The sequence below is a fragment of the Coregonus clupeaformis genome, chromosome 29, assembly GCF_020615455.1.
Source record: "Coregonus clupeaformis isolate EN_2021a chromosome 29, ASM2061545v1, whole genome shotgun sequence".
NCBI classification, from domain to species: Eukaryota; Metazoa; Chordata; class Actinopteri; order Salmoniformes; family Salmonidae; genus Coregonus; species Coregonus clupeaformis.
The window spans coordinates 15903292-15929552 of record NC_059220.1 but is presented as its reverse complement, the minus strand read 5'-3'; the positions used below and the strand labels follow the sequence as shown (position 1 = coordinate 15929552).

General features: G+C 43.1%; 1 protein-coding gene across 2 annotated transcripts in view; it reads left to right on the top strand.

Annotated features, from left to right (window-relative positions):
• Nucleotides 1-25797, top strand: part of LOC121544711 (rho GTPase-activating protein 5-like) — a 55223-nt gene extending 29426 nt beyond the window's left edge. The window contains exons 4-8 of one of the 2 annotated variants that reach the window (XM_041854789.1): nt 8090-8167; nt 10855-10986; nt 22960-23065; nt 23923-24257; nt 24334-25797. In XM_041854789.1, coding sequence (XP_041710723.1) covers nt 8090-8167; nt 10855-10986; nt 22960-23065; nt 23923-24250 — 644 coding nt within the window. In that variant the 3' untranslated portion in view covers nt 24251-24257; nt 24334-25797. Of the gene's footprint in view, nt 1-8089; nt 8168-10854; nt 10987-22959; nt 23066-23922 lie in introns of both variants that reach the window. The other variant, XM_041854788.2, reaches the window with a different exon arrangement.
• The last annotated feature ends 464 nt before the right edge of the window (nt 25798-26261 follow it).

Here is a 26261-nt window from a genome sequence, read left to right as displayed (position 1 = left end):
TGTCTGGCTGATCCTGGATATTGAGTCAGTGTGGCTTTAGTGGAGTTGAAGGCTTATTTACATTTACATTTACGTCATTTAGCAGACGCTCTTATCCAGAGCGACTTACAAATTGGTGCATTCACCTTATAGCCAGTGGGATAACCAAACAATATGTCTTTTTTATTTTTTTATTTTTTTTAAAGGGGGTGGGGTAAGGGGGGGTAGAAGGATTACTTTATCCTATCCCAGGTATTCCTTAAAGAGGTGGGGTTTCAAGTGTCTCCGGAAGGTGGTGAGTGACTCCGCTGTCCTGGCGTCATATTGTCTGGCTGGTCCTGGATATTGATTCAGTGTGGCTTTAGTGGAGTTGAAGGTGTATTGTCTGGCTGATCCTGGATATTGAGTCAGTGTGGCTTTAGTGGAGTTGAAGGTGTATTGTCTGGCTGATCCTGGATATTGAGTCAGTGTGGCTTTAGTGGAGTTGAAGGTGTATTGTCTGGCTGGTCCTGGATATTGAGTCAGTGTGGCTTTAGTGGAGTTGAAGGTGTATTGTCTGGCTGGTCCTGGATATTGAGTCAGTGTGGCTTTAGTGGAGTTGAAGGTGTATTGTCTGGCTGATCCTGGATATTGAGTCAGTGTGGCTTTAGTGGAGTTGAATGTGTATTGTTTGGCTGGTCCTGGATATTGAGTCAGTGTGGCTTTAGTGGAGTTGAAGATGTATTGTCTGGCTGGTCCTGGATATTGAGTCAGTGTGGCTTTAGTGGAGTTGAAGATATATTGTCTGGCTGGTCCTGGATATTGAGTCAGTGTGGCTTTAGTGGAGTTGAAGGTGTATTGTCTGGCTGGTCCTGGATATTGAGTCAGTGTGGCTTTAGTGGAGTTGAAGGTGTATTGTCTGGCTGGTCCTGGATATTGAGTCAGTGTGGCTTTAGTGGAGTTGAAGATATATTGTCTGGCTGGTCCTGGATATTGAGTCAGTGTGGCTTTAGTGGAGTTGAAGGTGTATTGTCTGGCTGGTCCTGGATATTGAGTCAGTGTGGCTTTAGTGGAGTTGAAGGTGTATTGTCTGGCTGGTCCTGGATATTGAGTCAGTGTGGCTTTAGTGGAGTTGAAGATGTATTGTCTGGCTGGTCCTGGATATTGAGTCAGTGTGGCTTTAGTGGAGTTGAAGGTGTATTGTCTGGCTGGTCCTGGATATTGAGTCAGTGTGGCTTTAGTGGAGTTGAAGGCGTATTGTCTGGCTGGTCCTGGATATTGAGTCAGTGTGGCTTTAGTGGAGTTGAAGGTGTATTGTCTGGCTGGTCCTGGATATTGAGTCAGTGTGGCTTTAGTGGAGTTGAAGGTGTATTGTCTGGCTGGTCCTGGATATTGAGTCAGTGTGGCTTTAGTGGAGTTGAAGGCGTATTGTCTGGCTGGTCCTGGATATTGAGTCAGTGTGGCTTTAGTGGAGTTGAAGGTGTTTTGTCTGGCTGGTCCTGGATATTGAGTCAGTGTGGCTTTAGTGGAGTTGAAGGTGTATTGTCTGGCTGGTCCTGGATATTGAGTCAGTGTGGCTTTAGTGGAGTTGAAGGTGTATTGTCTGGCTGGTCCTGGATATTGAGTCAGTGTGGCTTTAGTGGAGTTGAAGGCTTATTGTCTGGCTGATCCTGGCTATTGAGTCAGTGTGGCTTTAGTGGAGTTGGAAGCCAACTGTATGGATATGTCCCAAATGGCACCCTATTCCCTTTAAAATGCACTACTTTTGACCAAAGCCCTAGTACTACGTTTGCCCAGGGCCCATAGGGCTGTGGTCAAAAGTAGTGCTCTAAATAGGGAATAGGGTGCCATTTGGGACACAGATTAGTTCTCCCCCTGCATTGCATTCTGGGCTGATGATTTATGGGCACAGAGGGCTGCAAGGAAGGACAATTATTAACGCACTAGGCTGGAAATTGATGAGTCGGCTAGGACACTCTGGTCTCTTGACACAGCGCAGTTACTGTTACTGCTGTTGGAGGATGGGCTACTACTGTAATTATGTCTGCCAGCTCCATTGGTCCTGGTCAAAAGTAGTGCACTATATATGAAATAGGGTGCCATTTAGGATGCATCCAAGCCTCGGCCTCTCAGTAGGATAGATGACAGAGTAGATACTAGCTACAAACGACCAGAGAATTGCAGTAGATTTGGCTGTGGTGGTTGGGTTCAGTCACCACCACAACAGTCAAGGTCATTTGGGTGATAGTAGCTTCCTTGTTTTATTTCTCTGACTGAATTAGTTGAGGCCTTGTGATGAATGGGTTTAATAAAACACTGTTTATTTTTTCAACCTTTTTCCTGTGGAATGTGGATGGGAATCTGTGGCCTGCTGTAGCTGCTGGTGTAGGATAGCATTAGATCAGGAGGAGAGGGAAGGTGGGCAGTGATAGTGAAGACCCCAATTTGCTCAGCCCTGCCTCTGACTGGTTTAACACAGCATATTTCTCATACCATTGTTGCCTAGAAGAGTTTGGCTTCTATTTGGTTTCAATTTACAGTTTAGATGCCAGAGGGGCCACACTGTTGTTTGGCCTGAAATTTAAACTAGGGGAATTACTGACTGCCTACAGGCTACAATATCTAAGCCTAAACTCTATATATATATTTGTGTTCAACAACATTGTGGAAGCAGTGGTAGTGTACATCTGATAACTCTAGCTAACTGCTGACCTTTTGTACTATCATCATGTGACAAGCAGAGGCCAGGTTTAAAAAGGTTTTTATTCAGTTAGTGGATTTTATTGTTTCTGTTGCAGCAGATCAAAGTTAGTCATAAAACGATCCAGGCAGCCGCCGGCAGTTAAACTAAACGCTTTAGTGGATTGTTCCACTGTTTCTACGACGATATGACGTCGTGAGGAACTACCGGTCACACCCATCCAAAAGGATATCAGAAGTTTATCTACTGCTGGAGGTCAGATTTAGTCTGAGTTTGAAATGCAAAGATTCTAGAGCTGCGGTCTGTCTGCTAGACTATTTCTGGAAGTTGTAGTTGTAAAGAGAGATTATGTTCTGTACTAACCTGGTCCCAGATCTGTTTGTGCTGTCTTGCACCTGCCAGCTCCTGACAATGACCATAGGAGTTGGCATTGGTAAGATGGCAAAAACAGATCTGTGACCAGGCTAGCTTTGCATAGTGATATGTAGAACATGATGCTAATCACGTTATCAAGTTCTCTTACTCCCAGACACAGACAGAATGGGAGTAGTAGTATTGGTGGTGGTAGTGGTAGTGGTGGAGGTGGAGTTGGTGTTGAGTTAATGTGTAGTTAGGGAGGAGGACAATGGAACATCCGGCTTGTAGAACACGTCTAAATTCGGATCACTTCCCTATAGCGCTTCCCTCCCTCAGTGGAGTTCATTTTGTTCTTGATGTCTTTGGCTGCAACCTTCTTCCCAGTTATTTGACTAAAGTGCAGGCAGGGTCACTTCCAGTCAAAAACCTCGGCCCATCGGCATCAACACACACACACACAAAATAAACGGTTTTGTTTCAGCAATGTCATGATAACGGTCGGAGAAGTCATGATGTGGGGTGGAACTAACAGGTGCTGTGACCATAGAAATAGAATGAGTGGAACAAGATTAGGCTAGATATATTCTATGGCTGTGACCTGCATGTCTGTATGTAGAGTAAGTCGTTAGACTGGGGTATTTAGACTGGGGTATTTAGCCCTAGCGCTGTCTTAGTATGGTGCCTTCGGTCGCTTCTCAGAGTAGACCCTAACAAACATTGAATGGCTTTTTAGTTGCTTCTAATGAAATAGTGGTTACAGGAAACATAGCTTAACTGGCTTCTAATGAAATAGTGGTTACAGGAAATATGAACAGAAGTCATGAATGACGGCATTAAGAGTGAGTCAGTGTTAAAAAAGTAGAAGCTCTATCTTATCATGCCATGGAAATTTCCCCAGTGCCTCTCGTAAAGCAGCTGCTCTTGTGTTTTCTGTGTGTCAGGAGGGGCCTAACACCACACACACACTTTCAAACAAATTGCACAAGGGCCATTTGGGAAAGGAAATGTACGCTTCCCATTCCCATGAGACACTGCTGTTCATTTCATAACTAAGCTAGGGTTGTTTCCCAAATGATCAAAAGTAGTGCACTATATAGAGAACAGGGAGTGTGTGATTCACCTGGATTACCACCTGCCATTGATCTACCTGTACCTCTGTTCTTCAGTATATATTACATTCATCTCTACCTGTACCCCTGTTCTTCAGTATATATTACATTAATCTCTACCTGTACCCCTGTTCTTCAGTATATATTACATTCATCTCTACCTGTACCCCTGTTCTTCAGTATATATTACATTCATCTCTACCTGTACCTCTGTTCTTCAGTATATATTACATTAATCTCTACCTGTACCTCTGTTCTTCAGTATAAATTACATTAATCTCTACCTGTACCCCTGTTCTTCAGTATATATTACATTCATCTCTACCTGTACCCCTGTTCTTCAGTATATATTACATTCATCTCTACCTGTACCTCTGTTCTTCAGTATATATTACATTCATCTCTACCTGTACCCCTGTTCTTCAGTATATATTACATTCATCTCTACCTGTACCCCTGTTCTTCAGTATATATTACATTCATCTCTACCTGTACCCCTGTTCTTCATTATATATTACATTCATCTCTACCTGTACCCCTGTTCTTCAGTATATATTACATTCATCTCTACCTGTACCCCTGTTCTTCAGTATATATTACATTCATCTCTACCTGTACCCCTGTTCTTCAGTATATATTACATTCATCTCTACCTGTACCCCTGTTCTTCAGTATATATTACATTCATCTCTACCTGTACCCCTGTTCTTCAGTATATATTACATTCATCTCTACCTGTACCCCTGTTCTTCAGTATATATTACATTCATCTCTACCTGTACCCCTGTTCTTCAGTATATATTACATTCATCTCTACCTGTACCTCTGTTCTTCAGTATATATTACATTCATCTCTACCTGTACCCCTGTTCTTCAGTATATATTACATTCATCTCTACCTGTACCCCTGTTCTTCAGTATATATTACATTCATCTCTACCTGTACCCCTGTTCTTCAGTATATATTACATTCATCTCTACCTGTACCCCCTGTTCTTCAGTATATATTACATTCATCTCTACCTGTACCCCTGTTCTTCAGTATATATTACATTCATCTCTACCTGTACCCCTGTTCTTCAGTATATATTACATTCATCTCTACCTGTACCCCTGTTCTTCAGTATATATTACATTCATCTCTACCTGTACCCCTGTTCTTCAGTATATATTACATTCATCTCTACCTGTACCTCTGTTCTTCAGTATATATTACATTCATCTCTACCTGTACCCCTGTTCTTCAGTATATATTACATTCATCTCTACCTGTACCCCTGTTCTTCAGTATATATTACATTCATCTCTACCTGTACCCCTGTTCTTCAGTATATATTACATTCATCTCTACCTGTACCCCTGTTCTTCAGTATATATTACATTCATCTCTACCTGTACCCCTGTTCTTCAGTATATATTACATTCATCTCTACCTGTACCTCTGTTCTTCAGTATATATTACATTCATCTCTACCTGTACCCCTGTTCTTCAGTATATATTACATTCATCTCTACCTGTACCCCTGTTCTTCAGTATATATTACATTCATCTCTACCTGTACCCCTGTTCTTCAGTATATATTACATTCATCTCTACCTGTACCCCCTGTTCTTCAGTATATATTACATTCATCTCTACCTGTACCCCTGTTCTTCAGTATATATTACATTCATCTCTACCTGTACCCCTGTTCTTCAGTATATATTACATTCATCTCTACCTGTACCCCTGTTCTTCAGTATATATTACATTCATCTCTACCTGTACCCCTGTTCTTCAGTATATATTACATTCATCTCTACCTGTACCCCTGTTCTTCATCTCTACCTGTACCCCTGTTCTTCAGTATATATTACATTCATCTCTACCTGTACCCCTGTTCTTCAGTATATATTACATTCATCTCTACCTGTACCCCTGTTCTTCAGTATATATTACATTCATCTCTACCTGTACCCCTGTTCTTCAGTATATATTACATTCATCTCTACCTGTACCCCTGTTCTTCAGTATATATTACATTCATCTCTACCTGTACCCCTGTTCTTCAGTATATATTACATTCATCTCTACCTGTACCCCTGTTCTTCAGTATATATTACATTCATCTCTACCTGTACCCCTGTTCTTCAGTATATATTACATTCATCTCTACCTGTACCCCTGTTCTTCAGTATATATTACATTCATCTCTACCTGTACCTCTGTTCTTCAGTATATATTACATTCATCTCTACCTGTACCCCTGTTCTTCAGTATATATTACATTCATCTCTACCTGTACCTCTGTTCTTCAGTATATATTACATTCATCTCTACCTGTACCCCTGTTCTTCAGTATATATTACATTCATCTCTACCTGTACCCCTGTTCTTCAGTATATATTACATTCATCTCTACCTGTACCCCTGTTCTTCAGTATATATTACATTCATCTCTACCTGTACCCCTGTTCTTCAGTATATATTACATTCATCTCTACCTGTACCCCTGTTCTTCAGTATATATTACATTCATCTCTATTATATAAACACACTGTGCCATCACATCAGTGCTCTAAGAGAGGACCTGCTCTGACATGTTACAGCATCTCAGGAATGTGTACTGTAGCTAGCTAGTCCCACACTGTGTATGTATGTGTGTGTGTGTGTGTGTGTGTGTGTGTGTGTGTGTGTGTGTGTGTGTGTGTGTGTGTGTGTGTGTGCACTATAAACTGCTCAGCTCTGTGTCTGTGCTGCAAAGTCACACACACTGCAGTCTGTCATTACAGCGGGCCCAAACAGACAGAGCTCACCCCCGACCACAAACACACTGTGCCTGCATTATTTTGCTGGTTAGATGCTCCCCAAGCGCTGTCCCCAGATCAGCTGGTGTGACTGACAACCATCCAACCGGCAAACTGATTAGGCTAACCACTAGGCCGCTCACTGCTGCGTGTGGTGTGTGTGTGTGTGTGTGTGTGTGTGTGTGTGTGTGTGTATGTGTGTGTGTGTGTGTGTGTGTGTCAACATGGTGGGAGAAGTCTGTCAGTGTCCCTCAACTGAGATGTTCAGAGATGCTATTGTGTCTCGTTATGCAATGATGAATAGAAACATAAATATATTGTCTATGGACAATGTGAGGGGAGCTCAGATTGTATAGACAGGGTAGCTGACAACGTCACGAAAACCATGTGCACGCTTAAGTGGGGCAGAAGGCTGTGTGTTGTTGTGATTCTGGATGGCCAGATAGCTAGCAACAAAGACAAGAAGCTGCCATGTGGGGAATCGTAAGTGGCTCTTTTCAGTTAGTTTTATCTTGTTCTTGATTCATTGTCTTGTTTACAATAAACGTTGGAGACTAAATATAATTTACATGTCAACAATCTAAGCCTACCCCTTCTGTTTTGCCCCATATTTGCGCATGCGTCGGTTTTGTTGCTAACCAACCAACCTGTCTCTAGATGATGCAAGGACAATGCCTCATCATGTTTAATAAGAATAATATTCTAAATAGGCCTGACTATTGGGATGGTTTGTAAGTAGGTTAGGTTAGGTTGAGGTAGTGCTTACTGTATCCCAGAGCCAGGGCCTGTTTTTCCTCTACCTCTCAAAACTCACAGCCTCTTCCTCCACCTCCTCCACACTGTGTGTGTGTGTGTGTGTGTGTGTGTGTGTGTGTGTGTGTGTGTGTGTGTGTGTGTGTGTGTGTGTGTGTGTGTGTGTGTGTGTGTGTGTGTGTGTGTGTGTGTGTGTGTGAGAGAGAGTGTGTAAAAGATGGCCTGGCCATGCTTAATGTCACTGTGGCTGTGTCTGTGTTTTATTTTTCTCTGATCTGAAATTATTGCAAAATGGAAAACTGGCTTTAAACTTCTCCTACCCTTTTCACAGTGGAAATCAAACCATGTTAATAGCAGGTCAAGTAGTAGATTCGCACTGCCTGTACTTATGCTCTAAATATATGCCTGTTCTTTTTTCTTCCAGGACTTACAACAGAGGGCCTGTATCGCGTGAGTGGAAACAAGACTGATCAAGACAATATTCAGAAGCAGTTTGATCAAGGTAAAACACAGCTGCAACTGTCAACTCACTATTTTACTTGCGATCCTCTCTTCTCTTCTAAATGTATTTTCTCTTTACAAGCTCACTTTTTCCTTCTTGTCTTTAAAAGCTCCGTGTTCTTTCTCCTCTTTTTTCTAAACTGAACAGGTGGTTAAATCACACCGGTTCATTAAGATGTCAGAGAGGGAAAGTGACTGGTTGGGAAAACCAATAATGACTGTTCCCAAGGACTCTATTAATTTCCCTCCTAATTGTTTAAATTCAGACACAAATAATATATGAATTACTGTGAATGGGAGTCTTATAACACACAGGGGATGGCTGATTGTAGTAACCTGCCAATGCGGGAGGGATGGGTATGTCCTAGAATATGATTTAGACATTGATATAGTCACCACTCGGCTGCATATGGATCCTTCCCTCGCTTGCTTGCTTGAAAAACGTATAAATACTGCTTGCGGTGTAGTGCAATAAATATTGTCTCTATATAAGCCCGGACCAAGTCAAAATGACTCCAATTTGCCGTATAGCTTGACTTACACAAGCAATCAATTTTATGTTATTTTATTTAGCCTTGAATTGAATTACTGTGTAAGCTCACCGGTTGGCTGTATTTCCCTGGGGGGAGCCATCGAGCTGTGCAAAGGGGCTGGGTGGAAAAATCTTCCTTCCATCGAGTGGCCAAATGACTTCCTATCCATGAGACACTGTTTACTGAAAAGAGCCACTATGGGCATCAATCTGCCTGCTGGCCCGGAACCATTAGTCCTCCCTCTCTTCCTCTCTTCTCTCTCTCTTCCCCATCTTTCTCGCTCGCTCTTCTCTCCCTCTCTCTTCTTTCACCACCGGAATTTGGGAATGAAGTGCATTTTTCTCTCTTTCCCTTTCTATCTCTGGGAGAAAGATCTACTCTGACAGCTGTCAGTTCACCTTAGGCCCTGTCCTGCTCCCACTAGCTCCTTCTCTCTCTCTCAGCATCTTCCTCCTCTCACCTCTCTTTATCTTACTCTCTCACCACTCTCTCTCCCTCTTACTCTCCCCCGCTCTCCTTCTCTAACTCCCTCTTACTCTCACCCCTCTCTCCCTCCTCCCTCTTACTCTCCCCCGCTCTCCTTCTCTAACTCCCTCTTACTCTCACCCCTCTCTCCCTCCTCCCTCTTACTCTCACCCCTCTCTCCCTCCTCCCTCTTACTCTCTCCCCTCTCTCCCTCCTCCCTCTTACTCTCTCCCCTCTCTCCCTCCTCCCTCTTACTCTCACCCCTCTCTCCCTCCTCCCTCTTACTCTCTCCCCTCTCTCCCTCCTCCCTCTTACTCTCACCCCTCTCTCCCTCCTCCCTCTTACTCTCACCCCTCTCTCCCTCCTCCCTCTTACTCTCTCCCCTCTCTCCCTCATCCCTCTTACTCTCACCCCTCTCTCCCTCCTCCCTCTTACTCTCACCCCTCTCTCCCTCCTCCCTCTTACTCTCTCCCCTCTCTCCCTCCTCCCTCTTACTCTCTCCCTCTCTCCCTCCTCCCTCTTACTCTCTCCCCTCTCTCCCTCATCCCTCTTACTCTCACCCCTCTCTCCCTCCTCCCTCTTACTCTCACCCCTCTCTCCCTCCTCCCTCTTACTCTCTCCCCTCTCTCCCTCCTCCCTCTTACTCTCTCCCTCTCTCCCTCCTCCCTCTTACTCTCTCCCCTCTCTCCCTCCTCCCTCTTACTCTCTCCCTCTCTCCCTCATCCCTCTTACTCTCTCCCCTCTCTCCCTCCTCCCTCTTACTCTCACCCCTCTCTCCCTCCTCCCTCTTACTCTCTCCCCTCTCTCCCTCCTCCCTCTTACTCTCACCCCTCTCTCCCTCCTCCCTCTTACTCTCACCCCTCTCTCCCTCCTCCCTCTTACTCTCACCCCTCTCTCCCTCCTCCCTCTTACTCTCTCCCCTCTCTCCCTCCTCCCTCTTACTCTCTCCCCTCTCTCCCTCCTCCCTCTTACTCTCTCCCCTCTCTCCCTCCTCCCTCTTACTCTCTCCCCTCTCTCCCTCATCCCTCTTACTCTCACCCCTCTCTCCCTCCTCCCTCTTACTCTCACCCCTCTCTCCCTCCTCCCTCTTACTCTCTCCCCTCTCTCCCTCCTCCCTCTTACTCTCTCCCCCTCTCTCCCTCCTCCCTCTTACTCTCTCCCCTCTCTCCCTCATCCCTCTTACTCTCACCCCTCTCTCCCTCCTCCCTCTTACTCTCACCCCTCTCTCCCTCCTCCCTCTTACTCTCTCCCCTCTCTCCCTCCTCCCTCTTACTCTCACCCCTCTCTCCCTCCTCCCTCTTACTCTCACCCCTCTCTCCCTCCTCCCTCTTACTCTCTCCCTCTCTCCCTCCTCCCTCTTACTCTCTCCCTCTCTCCCTCCTCCCTCTTACTCTCACCTCTCTCTCCCTCCTCCCTCTTACTCTCACCCCTCTCTCCCTCCTCCCTCTTACTCTCACCCCTCTCTCCCTCCTCCCTCTTACTCTCACCCCTCTCTCCCTCCTCCCTCTTACTCTCACCCCTCTCTCCCTCCTCCCTCTTACTCTCTCCCCTCTCTCCCTCATCCCTCTTACTCTCTCCCCTCTCTCCCTCCTCCCTCTTACTCTCTCCCCTCTCTCCCTCATCCCTCTTACTCTCCTCCCCTCTCTCCCCCCCCTCCAATCTAACCATGTCCCCCTCTCGCTCCCTGCAGACCACAGTATGGACCTGATAGTGATGGATGTGGCTGTGAATGCTGTGGCGGGGGCTCTGAAGGCCTTTTTCGCTGACCTACCTGACCCTCTCATCCCCTACACCCTGCACCCAGAGCTGGTGGAGGCAGCCAGTGAGTACTATACTGTACTGTTAGCTACACATGCTCTGGAGGGCTGACCTGGGTTCAGATAGTATTGTGTCTCTTTCAAATGCTTTTAGCTATGCTTGGTTAAGCTTGCCTAGTGCAATACTCCCAACAGTGGCAGTGCAAACCCTGCCCATCTGGCACTCTCAGGCAGGCTCAATGAAATGCTTTTGAAAGAAAACAAATCTTATATCAACCCATGTCTGGTCTGTAGAGGCCAGTGTCCTAACTCACTAACTACTAGCTGTGGGGAGGGTTGACACCCAGCGCCTCAGCCCTCCCCCCTAAAATCACACCCAGCAGCTAGAGAAGAGGAGTTCAACCAGTTCTCTCTCTCTCTCTCTCTCTCCCTCTCTCTCTCCAAAGTACTGCTAAATAGATGGTAAATTACAGTACCCCAGTCTGTCCTTCTTCTTTTCCTGCTCGGTTCATTTCTGTGTCATTTATTTTACTGTAGGGCTGACCTCATTTAGTCGACTGGTCGATTGTTTAGTCGATATGCTGTTGGTCGACCGAGATTTCTTTAGTCGAGCAGTAGCAAACAAAATATAAAATAAAATGAATGGTGTACCTGTATGATTGGCGCCTGTCTGAATGGACTGATCCATTGTGGAGGCCGTGGGGATGGCACAGTCCATCAATCTAAGACATGCTACTGAAATTCTATATGGTTATATTACATAAGAACAATGGTGCAACACTAATAAAAATAATATTATTTTATAACAAATGCGCTTTCTCCCGCGTTGGATAGCGGTCGCTGTTCGCGGTTCTGGAACACATCAGTGCGGTGTTGAATTGGCACCTTTCCTAGACCATGTTGCTATGTGCATAATAGCAAAGTTAACCAGCATATTGGTGTTGAGAACAATGTGGCGGAGGCAGCAGCAGAATGAGGAGATGAGAAAACAGCCCTCGCCTTATTGTCTAAGGAAAGTGAGGAGAGCAGAAACCCCAACTTAATTAGGTCTATAATCAATAGCCTAACTGTTAAATGTGCCTGGCTTTATAAATAATCAATATATCTACAGAAATAAGACAGATCCTGCTTCTGTTGCCTGTTTGAGTGTTTGTTTAATAGCCTACTGGTTCCATGAGCACCAAGCCTCACGCAACCACATGTCAAGTAAACAATTTCACAAATTCTGCTGTTTTTTGCTTTACTGTAAAAAATGAATTTTTTCGTTAGAACAGCCTCCCTGGTATTATTTATAATTTATTTAGTGTTGTTTACACTGTTCCAAATTGTCCCAAAAATAATAATAACAATAACTCTCCTTTTTCGTAATCTCCTTATTGTTATTATTGTTATTATTATTATTATGATTATCATTATCATTAGTAGGCTTAGTATAGCAGCCTTTTATAACCGCCATTGAGCTGTAGGCCTAAGAGAGCATCCTGTTTAGTCTTAATACCGTAACTTACTTAGGCCTATATTTCAATACTTACAGTGCATTCGGAAAGTATTCAGACCCCTTGAATTTTTCCACATTTTGTTACGTTACAGCTTTATTCTAAAATTGATTAAATAATTTTTTTCACTCATCAATCTACACACAATACCCCATAATGACAAAACAAAAACAGGTTTTTGGAAATGTTTGCTAAAAAAACACAAATATACACTACCGTTCAAAAGTTTGGGGTCACTTAGAAATGTCCTTGTTTTCAAAAGAAAAGCTATTGTTTTGTCCATTAAAATAACATCAAATTGATCAGAAATACAGTGTAGACATTGTTAATGTTGTAAATGGCTATTGTAGCTGGAAACGGCAGATTTTTTATGGAATATCTACATAGGCATGCAGAGGCCCATTATCAGCAACCATCAGTCCTGTGTTTCAATGGCACGTTGTGTTTGCTAATCCAAGTTTATCATTTTAAAAGGCTAATTGATCATTCAAAAACCTTTTTGCTATTATGTTAGCGCAGCTGAAAACTGTTGTGCTGATTAAAGAAGCAATAAAACTGGCCTTCTTGAGACTAGTTGAGTATCTGGAGCATCAGCAATTGTGGGTTCGATTACAGGCTCAACATGGCCAGAAACAAAGAACTTTCTTCTGAAACTCGTCAGTCTATTCTTGTTCTGAGAAATGAAGGCTATTCCATGAGAGAAATTGCCAAGAAACAGAAGATCTCGTACAACGCTGTGTACTACTCCCTTCACAGAACAGCGCAAACTGGCTCTAACCAGAAAGAGGAGTGGGAGGCCCCGGTGCACAACTGAGCAAGAGGACAAATACATTAGAGTGTCTAGTTTGAGAAACAGACGCCTCACAGGTCGTCAACTGGCAGCTTCATTAAATAGTACCCGCAAAACACCAGTCTCAGAAAAATTACAGCACCTGTTTGGCACACATAATATGAATGCAGCGCTTGCTCCTTACCTTACATTTACATTACATTTTAGTCATTTAGCAGACGCTCTTATCCAGAGCGACTTACAGTTAGTGAATACATATTTTTTTTATACTGGCCCCCCGTGGGAAACGAACCCACAACCCTGGCGTTGCAAACGCCATGCTCTATCAACTGAGCTACATCCCTGCCGGCCATTCCCTCCCCTACCCTGGACGACGCTGGGCCAATTGTGCGCCGCCCATGAGTCTCCCGGTCGCGGCCGGCTTCTTGATCTCCAGTATTTTCCACAACTAGTCAAATGTATTACACATATCTGACATATCCGATGCATACATGTGTCACGTAAAGAGAGCAAGGGTTGAGGGAATAGGGAATGTTTTTCCTAAACAAATGAGGGATTTCGGTAACAGAACCTTTCAGTCAGAAATGGCTGTAATTATGTTGCAGCTTCAGCAACACGGACAGCCCTATACACACTGATGTTCTGTGGTGGTCGCTGCAGCAGGGAGGAGAGAGAGACAACGGGTGCTAGTCACAGTCACTCGCTGTCTTTTCTTTTTAACAGCGCAGCAAGTCTAAGCCAGGGCCGGCACAATCAAATCAATTGCTGGTCGGACTCCCTCTAGTAATTTGTGTGTCTTAATTATTTAATCAAACAGTGTGCATAAAGCATCAGACAAGCTCAGTGAATATAGTTGATTTGATTAAAACACATAGGATGTGTCAATATATGGAAAAATACACATTTAAAAATTTTGACCAATCGATTGGTCGAAAGAACAGACAACTCTTGGTCGACCAAGATTTTTTTTTGTTGGGGACAGCCCTATTTTACTATCACATTTCAGGTGCAGTCTGTTCTTGTTTTCACCTCAAGTGTTCTTTAGCTAGTAGAATGTGGCAAATATTCATGATGTTGGATGTATGCCAGGAAGGGTGATGGTGCTATATTCCACAGTGTTTAACTGCAAGCAGATGTGAAAGAATGTTATTATTACCCCTTGGCTTGTCTGCTCTATGTTGAGTTGTATTGTTACAGGCATTGTTTCTCCTTCCATTGTATATCTACCATATATATACTGTATATATATTAGGATTAGCTTTGCTCCCTCCTCCCCCCATCTAAAAGCTTTTGGCTTTAGTTACACATTTTGCTTGAACAAGGCTTTGCGCCCTGTTAGGAAAATAATGAAAGGGCAAAACTGGTATCAGGGGTAGGAAACACAGTGCCTCTAGTAGGCTACTTGGTGAGAGGGTGCTGTTTCCTCCATGCCCCTCATAGTGCCTCCCTTAGTACCAGCCAGTCAGTCACCTTCTCCTCTCATGAAGTCAGCTGGAAGGAAAGCAAGAGGGGAATAACATGAGATACTCGCCCTTTCCTGTCAGTACAAACCTCTCCCTCTCTCTGTATGTGTACACACTTCTCTCTCTCTGTATGTATACACACTTCTCTCTCTCTGTATGTATACACACTTCTCTCTCTGTATGTATACACACTTCTCTCTCTCTGTATGTATACACACTTCTCTCTCTGTATGTATACACACTTCTCTCTCTCTGTATGTATACACACTTCTCTCTCTGTATGTATACACACTTCTCTCTCTCTGTATGTATACACACTTCTCTCTCTGTATGTGTATACACTTCTCTCTCTGTATGTGTACACACTTCTCTCTCTCTGTATGTATACACACTTCTCTCTCTGTATGTATACACACTTCTCTCTCTCTGTATGTATACACACTTCTCTCTGTATGTATACACACTTCTCTCTCTCTGTATGTATACACACTTCTCTCTGTGTATGTATACACACTTCTCTCTCTCTGTATGTGTACACACTTCTCTCTCTCTGTATGTATACACACTTCTCTCTCTGTATGTATACACACTTCTCTCTCTCTGTATGTATACACACTTCTCTCTCTGTATGTATACACACTTCTCTCTCTCTGTATGTGTACACACTTCTCTCTCTGTATGTATACACACTTCTCTCTCTGTATGTATACACACTTCTCTCTCTGTATGTGTACACACTTCTCTCTCACTCTGTATGTATACACACTTCTCCCTCTGTATGTGTATACACTTCTCTCTCTGTATGTATACACACTTCTCTCTCTCTGTATGTATACACTTCTCTCTCTGTATGTATACACACTTCTCTCTCTGTATGTATACACACTTCTCTCTCTGTATGTATATACACTTCTCTCTCTCTGTATGTGTACACACCTCTCTCTGTATGTATACACACTTCTCTCTCTCTGTATGTATACACACTTCTCTCTCTGTATGTATACACACTTCTCTCTCTCTGTATGTATACACACCTCTCTCTCTGTATGTATACACACTTCTCTCTCTGTATGTGTACACACTTCTCTCTCTGTATGTATCCACACTTCTCTCTCTCTGTATGTATACACACTTCTCTCTCTCTGTATGTATACACACTTCTCTCTCTCTGTATGTATACACACTTCTCTCTCTGTATGTGTACACACTTCTCTCTCTCTGTATGTGTACACACTTCTCTCTCTGTATGTGTACACACTTCTCTCTCTGTATGTATACACACTTCTCTCTCTGTATGTGTACACACTTCTCTCTCTCTGTATGTGTACACACTTCTCTCTCTGTATGTGTACACACTTCTCTCTCTCTGTATGTATACACACTTCTCTCTCTGTATGTGTACACACTTCTCTCTCTGTATGTGTACACACTTATCTCTCTCTGTATGTATACACACTTCTCTCTCTGTATGTATACACACTTCTCTCTCTCTGTATGTGTACACACTTCTCTCTCTGTATGTGTACACACTTCTCTCTCTGTATGTGTACACACTTCTCTCTCTCTGTATGTATACACACTTCTCTCTCTGTATGTACACACACTTCTCTCTCTGTATGTATACACACTTCTCTCTCTGTATGTATACACACTTCTCTCTCTGTATGTGTACACACTTCTCTCTCTCTCTGTATGTATACACACTTCTCCCTCTGTATGTGTATACACTTCTCTCTCTGTATGTATACACACTTCTCTCTCTGTATGTATACACACTTCTCTCTCTGTATGTGTACACACTTCTCTCTCTCTCTGTATGTATACACACTTCTCTCTCTGTATGTACACACACTTCTCTCTCTGTATGTATACACACTTCTCTCTCTGTATGTATACACACTTCTCTCTCTGTATGTGTACACACTTCTCTCTCTGTATGTATACACACTTCTCCCTCTGTATGTGTATACACTTCTCTCTCTGTATGTATACACACTTCTCTCTCTCTCTGTATGTATACACACTTCTCTCTCTGTATGTATACACACTTCTCTCTCTCTGTATGTGTACACACTTCTCTCTCTCTGTATGTATACACTTCTCTCTCTGTATGTATACACACTTCTCTCTCTCTGTATGTGTACACACTTCTCTCTCTCTGTATGTGTACACACTTCTCTCTCTCTGTATGTGTACACACTTATCTCTCTCTGTATGTGTACACACTTCTCTCTCTCTGTATGTATACACACTTCTCTCTCTGTATGTGTACACACTTCTCTCTCTCTCTGTATGTATACACACTTCTCTCTCTGTATGTACACACACTTCTCTCTCTGTATGTATACACACTTCTCTCTCTGTATGTATACACACTTCTCTCTCTGTATGTGTACACACTTCTCTCTCTCTCTGTATGTATACACACTTCTCCCTCTGTATGTGTATACACTTCTCTCTCTGTATGTATACACACTTCTCTCTCTGTATGTATACACACTTCTCTCTCTGTATGTATACACACTTCTCTCTCTGTATGTGTACACACTTCTCTCTCTCTCTGTATGTATACACACTTCTCCCTCTGTATGTGTATACACTTCTCTCTCTGTATGTATACACACTTCTCTCTCTCTGTATGTATACACTTCTCTCTCTGTATGTATACACACTTCTCTCTCTGTATGTATACACACTTCTCTCTCTGTATGTATATACACTTCTCTCTCTCTGTATGTGTACACACCTCTCTCTGTATGTATACACACTTCTCTCTCTCTGTATGTATACACACTTCTCTCTCTGTATGTATACACACTTCTCTCTCTCTGTATGTATACACACCTCTCTGTATGTATACACACACTTCTCTCTCTGTATGTGTACACACTTCTCTCTCTGTATGTATCCACACTTCTCTCTCTCTGTATGTATACACACTTCTCTCTCTCTGTATGTATACACACTTCTCTCTCTCTGTATGTATACACACTTCTCTCTCTGTATGTGTACACACTTCTCTCTCTCTGTATGTGTACACACTTCTCTCTCTGTATGTGTACACACTTCTCTCTCTGTATGTATACACACTTCTCTCTCTGTATGTGTACACACTTCTCTCTCTCTGTATGTGTACACACTTCTCTCTCTGTATGTGTACACACTTCTCTCTCTCTGTATGTATACACACTTCTCTCTCTGTATGTGTACACACTTCTCTCTCTGTATGTGTACACACTTCTCTCTCTGTATGTATACACACTTCTCTCTCTCTGTATGTATACACACTTCTCTCTCTCTGTATGTGTACACACTTCTCTCTCTGTATGTGTACACACTTCTCTCTCTGTATGTGTACACACTTCTCTCTCTCTCTGTATGTATACACACTTCTCCCTCTGTATGTGTATACACTTCTCTCTCTGTATGTATACACACTTCTCTCTCTGTATGTATACACACTTCTCTCTCTGTATGTATACACACTTCTCTCTCTGTATGTGTACACACTTCTCTCTCTCTCTGTATGTATACACACTTCTCCCTCTGTATGTGTATACACTTCTCTCTCTGTATGTATACACACTTCTCTCTCTCTCTGTATGTATACACACTTCTCTCTCTGTATGTATACACACTTCTCTCTCTCTGTATGTGTACACACTTCTCTCTCTCTGTATGTATACACTTCTCTCTCTGTATGTATACACACTTCTCTCTCTCTGTATGTGTACACACTTCTCTCTCTCTGTATGTGTACACACTTCTCTCTCTCTGTATGTGTACACACTTATCTCTCTCTGTATGTGTACACACTTCTCTCTCTCTGTATGTATACACACTTCTCTCTCTGTATGTATACACACTTCTCTCTCTGTATGTACACACACTTCTCTCTGTATGTGTACACACTTCTCTATCTGTATGTATACACACTTCTCTCTCTGTATGTATACACACTTCTCTCTCTGTATGTATACACACTTATCTCTCTCTGTATGTATACACACCTCTCTCTCTGTATGTATACACACTTCTCTCTCTGTATGTATACACACTTATCTCTCTCTGTATGTATACACACTTCTCTCTCTCTGTATGTATACACACTTCTCTCTCTGTATGTGTACACACTTCTCTCTCTGTATGTGTACACACTTCTCTCTCTGTATGTGTACACACTTCTCTCTCTGTATGTGTACACACTTCTCTCTCTCTGTATGTGTACACACTTCTCTCTCTCTGTATGTGTACACACTTCTCTCTCTGTATGTATACACACTTCTCTCTCTCTCTGTATGTATACCCACTTCTCTCTCTCTCTCTCTCTCTCTCTGTATGTATACACACTTCTCTCTCTGTATGTGTACACACTTCTCTCTCTCTGTATGTATACACACTTCTCTCTCTCTGTATGTGTACACACTTCTCTCTCTGTATGTGTACACACTTCTCTCTCTGTATGTGTACACACTTCTCTCTCTCTTTGTATGTATACACACTTCTCTCTCTCTGTATGTATACACACTTCTCTCTCTGTATGTGTACACACTTCTCTCTCTGTATGTGTACACACTTCTCTCTCTGTATGTATACACACTTCTCTCTCTCTCTGTATGTATACCCACTTCTCTCTCTCTCTCTCTCTCTCTGTATGTATACACACTTCTCTCTCTGTATGTGTACACACTTCTCTCTCTCTGTATGTGTACACACTTCTCTCTCTCTCTATGTGTACACACTTCTATCTCTGTATGTGTACACACTTCTCTCTCTGTATGTGTACACACTTCTCTCTCTCTTTGTATGTATACACACTTCTCTCTCTCTCTGTATGTATGTATACACACTTCTCTCTCTCTCTGTATGTATACCCACTTCTCTCTCTCTCTGTATGTATACACACTTCTCTCGCTCTCTGTATGTGTACACACTTCTCTCTCTCTGTATGTATACACACTTCTCTCTCTCTGTATGTGTACACACTTCTCTCTCTCTGTATGTATACACACTTCTCCCTCTGTATGTGTACACACTTCTCTCTCTGTATGTATACACACTTCTCTCTCTCTCTGTATGTATACCCACTTCTCTCTCTCTCTCTCTCTGTATGTATACACACTTCTCTCTCTGTATGTATACACACTTCTCTCTCTGTATGTGTACACACTTCTCTCTCTCTGTATGTGTACAAACGTATCTCTCTCTGTATGTGTACAAACTTATCTCTCTCTGTATGTATACACGTCTCTCTCTGTATGTATACACACTTCTCTTTCTTTGTATGTATACACACTTCTCTCTCTCTGTATGCACAGTGGGGGAAAAAAGTATTTAGTCAGCCACCAATTGTGCAAGTTCTCCCACTTAAAAAGATGAGAGAGGCCTGTAATTTTCATCATAGGTACACGTCAACTATGACAGACAAATTGACATTTTTTTTCTCCAGAAAATCACATTGTAGGATTTTTAATTAATTAATTTGCAAATTATGGTGGAAAATAAGTATTTGGTCACCTACAAACAAGCAAGATTTCAGGCTCTCACAGACCTGTAACTTCTTCTTTAAGAGGCTCCTCTGTCCTCCACTCGTTACCTGTATTAATGGCACCTGTTTGAACTTGTTATCAGTATAAAAGACACCTGTCCACAACCTCAAACAGTCACACTCCAAACTCCACTATGGCCAAGACCAAAGAGCTGTCAAAGGACACCAGAAACAAAATTGTAGACCTGCACCAGGCTGGGAAGACTGAATCTGCAATAGGTAAGCAGCTTGGTTTGAAGAAATCAACTGTGGGAGCAATTTTTAGGAAATGGAAGACATACAAGACCACTGATAATCTCCCTCGATCTGGGGCTCCACGCAAGATCTCACCCTGTGGGGTCAAAATGATCACAAGAACGGTGAGCAAAAATCCCAGAACCACACGGGGGGACCTAGTGAATGACCTGCAGAGAGCTGGGACTAAAGTAACAAAGCCTACCATCAGTAACACACTCCGCCGCCAGGGACTAAAATCCTGCTGTGCGAGACGTGTCCCCCTGCTTAAGCCAGTACATGTCCAGGCCCGTCTGAAGTTTGCTAGAGTGCATTTGGATGATCCAGAAGAGGATTGGGAGAATGTCATATGGTCAGATGAAACCAAAATAGAACTTTTTGGTAAAAACTCAACTCGTCGTGTTTGGAGGACAAAGAATGCTGAGTTGCATCCAAAGAACACCATACCTACTGTGAAGCATGGGGGTGGAAACATCATGCTTTGGGGCTGTTTTTCTGCAAAGGGACCAGGACGACTGATCCGTGTAAAGGAAAGAATGAATGGGGCCATGTATCGTGAGATTTTGAGTGAAAACACACTTCTCTCTCTCTGTATGTATACACACTTCTCTCTCTGTATGTATACACACTTCTCGCTCTCTGTATGTATACACACTTCTCTCTGTATGTGTACACAGTTCTCTCTCTCTCTGTGTGTACACACTTCTCTCTCTCCATATGTGTACACACTTCTCTCTCTCCATATGTGTACACACTTCTCTCTCTCCATATGTATACACACACTTCTCTCTCTCCGTATGTATACACACACACTTCTCTCTCCGTATGTATACACACACACTTCTCTCTCCATATGTATACACACTTCTCTCTCCATATGTATACACATTATTCTCTCTGTATGTATACACATTTCTCTTTGTGTTTCTGCTGTAGAACTACAAGCCTGCAGTAATATTCCAACCCCAGTTATAATTCACACCTCTAAGTCACATCACACTCGGCTCACAGCCGTCTTCCTGAAAGACAAATTCCTGTCCAAGGATGCCAACCGATTTTCATGCATCTGCATTATTTCCCCCCTGGCTGTCTCTTTCTGTGTCCCAAATGGCACCCTTTTCCTTATATAGTGCACTACTTTTTACCAGGGCCCATAGGGCTCTTGTCAAAAGTAGTGCACTATATAGGGAATAGGGTGCCATTTGGGAAGCAGCCTGGGTGTTTCTGTATGATCTCCTAGCTGGAGTCATGTGATCCTGGGTCTGCAGTAATGTATTTCTGATCACTGTTGAAACCAACCCAGCCAGCGGGCTCCTCTCTGGCTCACTGCTGCAGATTAATGTCCCAGAAATATGTCTCCTTCTACTCTCCTGGATGGAGGGAAGGAAGGGGAGAGAGAGGGAGGGAGAGAGTGAGGGGGAGGGAGAGGGGTAGAGAAAGAGAGACTCCTGGAGCTTGTCTCTCAGGGGTTGGAGCAGCTCTGCAGAAATTATAATTGTGCAAGCAGCGTAATGTGGAGGTGTTTGGACGAGGACCTCCAAGTGTCAGGATGCGTCCCAACTAGCACCCTATTCCCTATGTAGTGTAGTACTTTGGTCAAAAGTAGTGCACTATAAAGGGAATAGGGTGCCATTTGGGATTCACCCTTAGTCTCAGTCCGGGCCAGCCTTGGTGCACAGGGCTCTGCTCTGGGACACATAGCACAAACATTCCTCTGATGACGTTCTAACTATTGATTAGCCTAGTAGTCTCAGCCAGGTGACCTCCACAATAGCACTGTGGTCAGAGTTAATTGGCAGGCTGTGATAAAATATATCTGATGATATGTTAAATGTCTTGAAAGAGTTGATGTGCTAAAGCATGGTTTGTCCATACGTCTGTTATTACTTGGCAATCTTACGTGGAGTTAGGCCTAAACATCCAAGACAAGAGTGCAAATTGATGCTATTATTAATTAGAGAAAGAGTGACAAGAAAATCACTAAGAGACATTGTGCCCCCAGATGATACAGACAGCCTAAATCTGGTGGTCTGGGTCATGGACTATATAGTTTGGCATGTAGTACTGTCAACATAGTGGTCTGGTGTTGTATCTGCTGAAGGTCTAGCTAGTGTTTGAATGTGTTTGTTGTGTGGGAGGTCATTGGCAGCCCCGTCGCCTTCGTGATATTCCATTCATTTTATCTTCTTCTCCCAAGGGAAGGAATGAGTAAAAAGCTAACTCTGTTCTCCTCCTCCTCCTTTCTGTTCTCCTTCTCCTCCTCCTTTCTGTTCTCCTCCTCCTCCTCTCTGTTCTCCTCCTCCTCCTCCTCTCTGTTCTCCTCCTCCTCCTCCTCCTCCTCTCTGTTCTCCTCCTCCTCTCTGTTCTCCTCCTCCTCTCTGTTCTCCTCCTCCTCCTCCTCCTCCTCCTCCTCCTCCTCCTCCTCCTCTCTGTTCTCCTCCTCCTCTCTGTTCCCCTCCTCCTCCTCTCTGTTCTCCTCCTCCTCTCTGTTCTCCTCCTCCTTTCAGAAATTGTGGACCACATAGAAAGACTCAAAGTGCTGAAAGAAATAGTGAGGAAGTTCCCTGCTGTGAATTACGAGGTGTTTAAATACGTCATCACTCACCTGAACAGGTAAGAGACAACGCTGTGAAACTAACTGGATCAGAAACAGTCACAGGCCTTCAGCTGACTGATAATGGGTGCAATCTGAAGTAAGCTGCAAAGTATACATGATGTTTGTTAGGTGACAGTAGTCATAGAAACAAGCATGTCATACAGTCCTGTAGTTGGACCGGGTCGTGTTCAATAGGGAGAAAACGTTTTGAAACAAAGTGATACGGGGAGATGCTAAATGAACATAATTCTGTTTTCCGTTGTGATATACACTTTGTATACAGACATTAAGAACACCTACTCTTTCCATGACATAGACTGACCAGGTGAATCCAGGTGAAAGCTATGATCCCTTATTGATGTCACTTGTTAAATCCACATCAATCAGTGTAGATGAAGGGGAGGAGACAGGTTAAAGAAGGATTTTTAAGCCTTGAGACAATTGAGACATGGATTGTGTATGTGTGCCATTCAGAGGATGAATGGGCAAGACAAAATATTTTAGTGCCTTTAAACAGGGTATGGTAGTAGGTGCCAGGTGCACCGGTTTGTATCAAGAACTGCAACGCTGCTGGGTTTTTCACACTCAACAGTTTCCCGTGTGTATCAAGAATGGTCCACCACCCAAAGGACATCCAGCCAACTTGACACAACTGTGGGAAGCAATGGAGTCAACATGGGCCAGCATCCCTGTGGAATGCTTTCGAAACCTTGTAGAGACCATGCCCCGACAAATTGAGGCTGTTCTGAGGGCAAAGGATTCACTTCTTTTACTTATCTGCACCCCCTTAATTCGGTACCTGATTCTGTATTCCTAAATAAAGTACAAAATAAGTATGGTTGGAATAAATCAATTAAATTGCGTCTTTCCCCAGGGTGAGCCAGCAGAGTAAGACCACCCTGATGACGGCTGATAATCTATCCATCTGCTTCTGGCCCACGCTGATGCGTCCCGACTTTGAGAACAAGGACACCCTCTCCACCACCAAGCTTAACCAGTCTGTCATCGAGTCCTTCATCCACCAGAGCCACTACTTCTTCTACGGCGGAGACATCCAGGAGAGCTCCAGCACAGAGAGCACCCCACCACCCCACCACTGTCACAGCATGGTGGAGGCCCTGAGGCCCCTACAGCTGCCCCCTCCTCTTCAGCCCCAGCAGATTCAGCATAGTATGTCCCTGCAGCCTGACCCACTCATATAGACCCCCCCCCCAAGCTCCAGACCCCACCACCCATCCCCCCCAAAACCCCAGGATTGGAGGACCCAGGTGGGGTAGGGAGTAGGCTGGGCTGGGAGTTACGCTGCGTGGTGGGGTGGCATAGGGTGATGTGATGTGTCCTCCCTTTGGAGTCCCTCTGAACGCAAAACAAACAAAAAACATTACTAAATGACCAACTTTGTTCTCTGCTCCCCTTTCTGGGTGACTGACTGGATTCAGGGTGACTGACTCGTCGAGCTATCCCCCAGGAACACAAAACAACAAAACAAAAGCATTTGTCTTCATTCAGTGCCATACCTTTACCCTGTTTCAGACAGAACTGACTGTCCTCCCATAGCTCTCATGATGAACACAGTCATAAAGACGCTGTATGCCTCCAGAAGGGGGACAAAAACATGCGATGCGAAAAGTATTTGCTAAATTCTACAACACCTCGCAAAATATAAGGAAAATATATTTATACAAGTTTGTTTTGTTTTTTTTTAGAAAGAAAAAAAGACTGACTGTCTAAAACTCTTTATTCATTCAAGTGAACTTGACGTTACATGATGCACGATCTGTTATGATACTTCTACCAGCGTAGATATTCTTCTGCTTGTTTATTTTTGTATGATTTGGTGATGATGATGATGATGATGATGATGATGGATTCTAGTATTTTTACCAGTATGATTTAAATTTTTATCTCAAGGGTTTGAGGGACAGAAAGACAGTGAAAGTTTGCAGGCTTTGTCTCTCTACCTACTCCCAACGCCTCGCACTGTTTGGGAGGGAGAGGACTGATGCTGCACTGCACCAGACCGGGACATAAAACAGACAGACTGCCTGGCCTCCTATCTCCTATTGGAAGACTGCCTGGCCTCCTATCTCCTATTGGAGCAGAACTCATGCAATTCCTGAAGCTTATGAAGGGAGCATCCCACTACTAGAACCCTAATGGCACATCTCTGCGTTAACTCTGAAATGTTCGCATTGCAAAGCAGTCTTTGTCTCTCTTGTTCTGTTCTGTTCTTTTCTACGTTTTTTGTTTAATTGATGAAATGTCTCGGCAGTGGTGCTACTGACCAATAAGAGACGTTTGTGTTGTTCTTCTGTTTGTTTAACTACATTTGCATGATGATGAACAATTAAAAAAGAAAAAAGACTGAATTTACAACTCAAGATTAACCGCTTTCATTCAGATCATATTTTTTTATCTAACTTGGTTAAGGGAACGTTGAAACAGGGGTGAAATTGTATCTATTGTTCATTCATTATTTTTTCCATGCAAGTTAACTCTTAATATCATATTTTGGTTATCTGTCTTAAGTGTTTCCCTTAAATAGAGGGAAAAAATTATATATATATATTTATCAGCAGATAAGATTGCTGATATAGCAAAATACCGTGGGGTACTGAAATTCTGTATAATCTTGTAAAACCTGCTATAATCAGATTTCTTTGTGGTATGATGTACAAAGATTTTGGGTTAGATTAATTGACTGTACTTAATTCCATTCATTTTATGAATAAAGACCCATTGCTTCTTTGTAGATGGTACTGCATTTTGTTTTGCTGTAAGTAAAAGATGCTGCTTAGAAAGTTCTGGAAAGGAAAAGTGTAAGTCTTGTTGGATTGGAGGACAGGGTAAAGGGAGAGAGGAGCTTGGTGGGATGAAGGGGGAAACAGATTGACAGATCGAAGACATCTTTAAGCCTTTCAAGACTATGCTTGTGACTTAAATGGCACCCTATTCCCTACGTAGTTCACTACATTTCACCAGAGCCCTATGGGGGAATAGGGTGCCATTTCAGACAACCTATTATCATTGTTATTTTTCTCTATAGAGACACCGCAGATAATGTGGTTGTGGTTGGGGGAAACAAGTGTGCAGCTGCTAGGTAGAATATACCTTTTGTGTAGTTTCAATAAAACGCAACCTTATTTTGTTCATAAGATCTGCCTCATTCAAGCCGGTGTACAAACTCTTAAGATTTGAACATAATCTGCTATG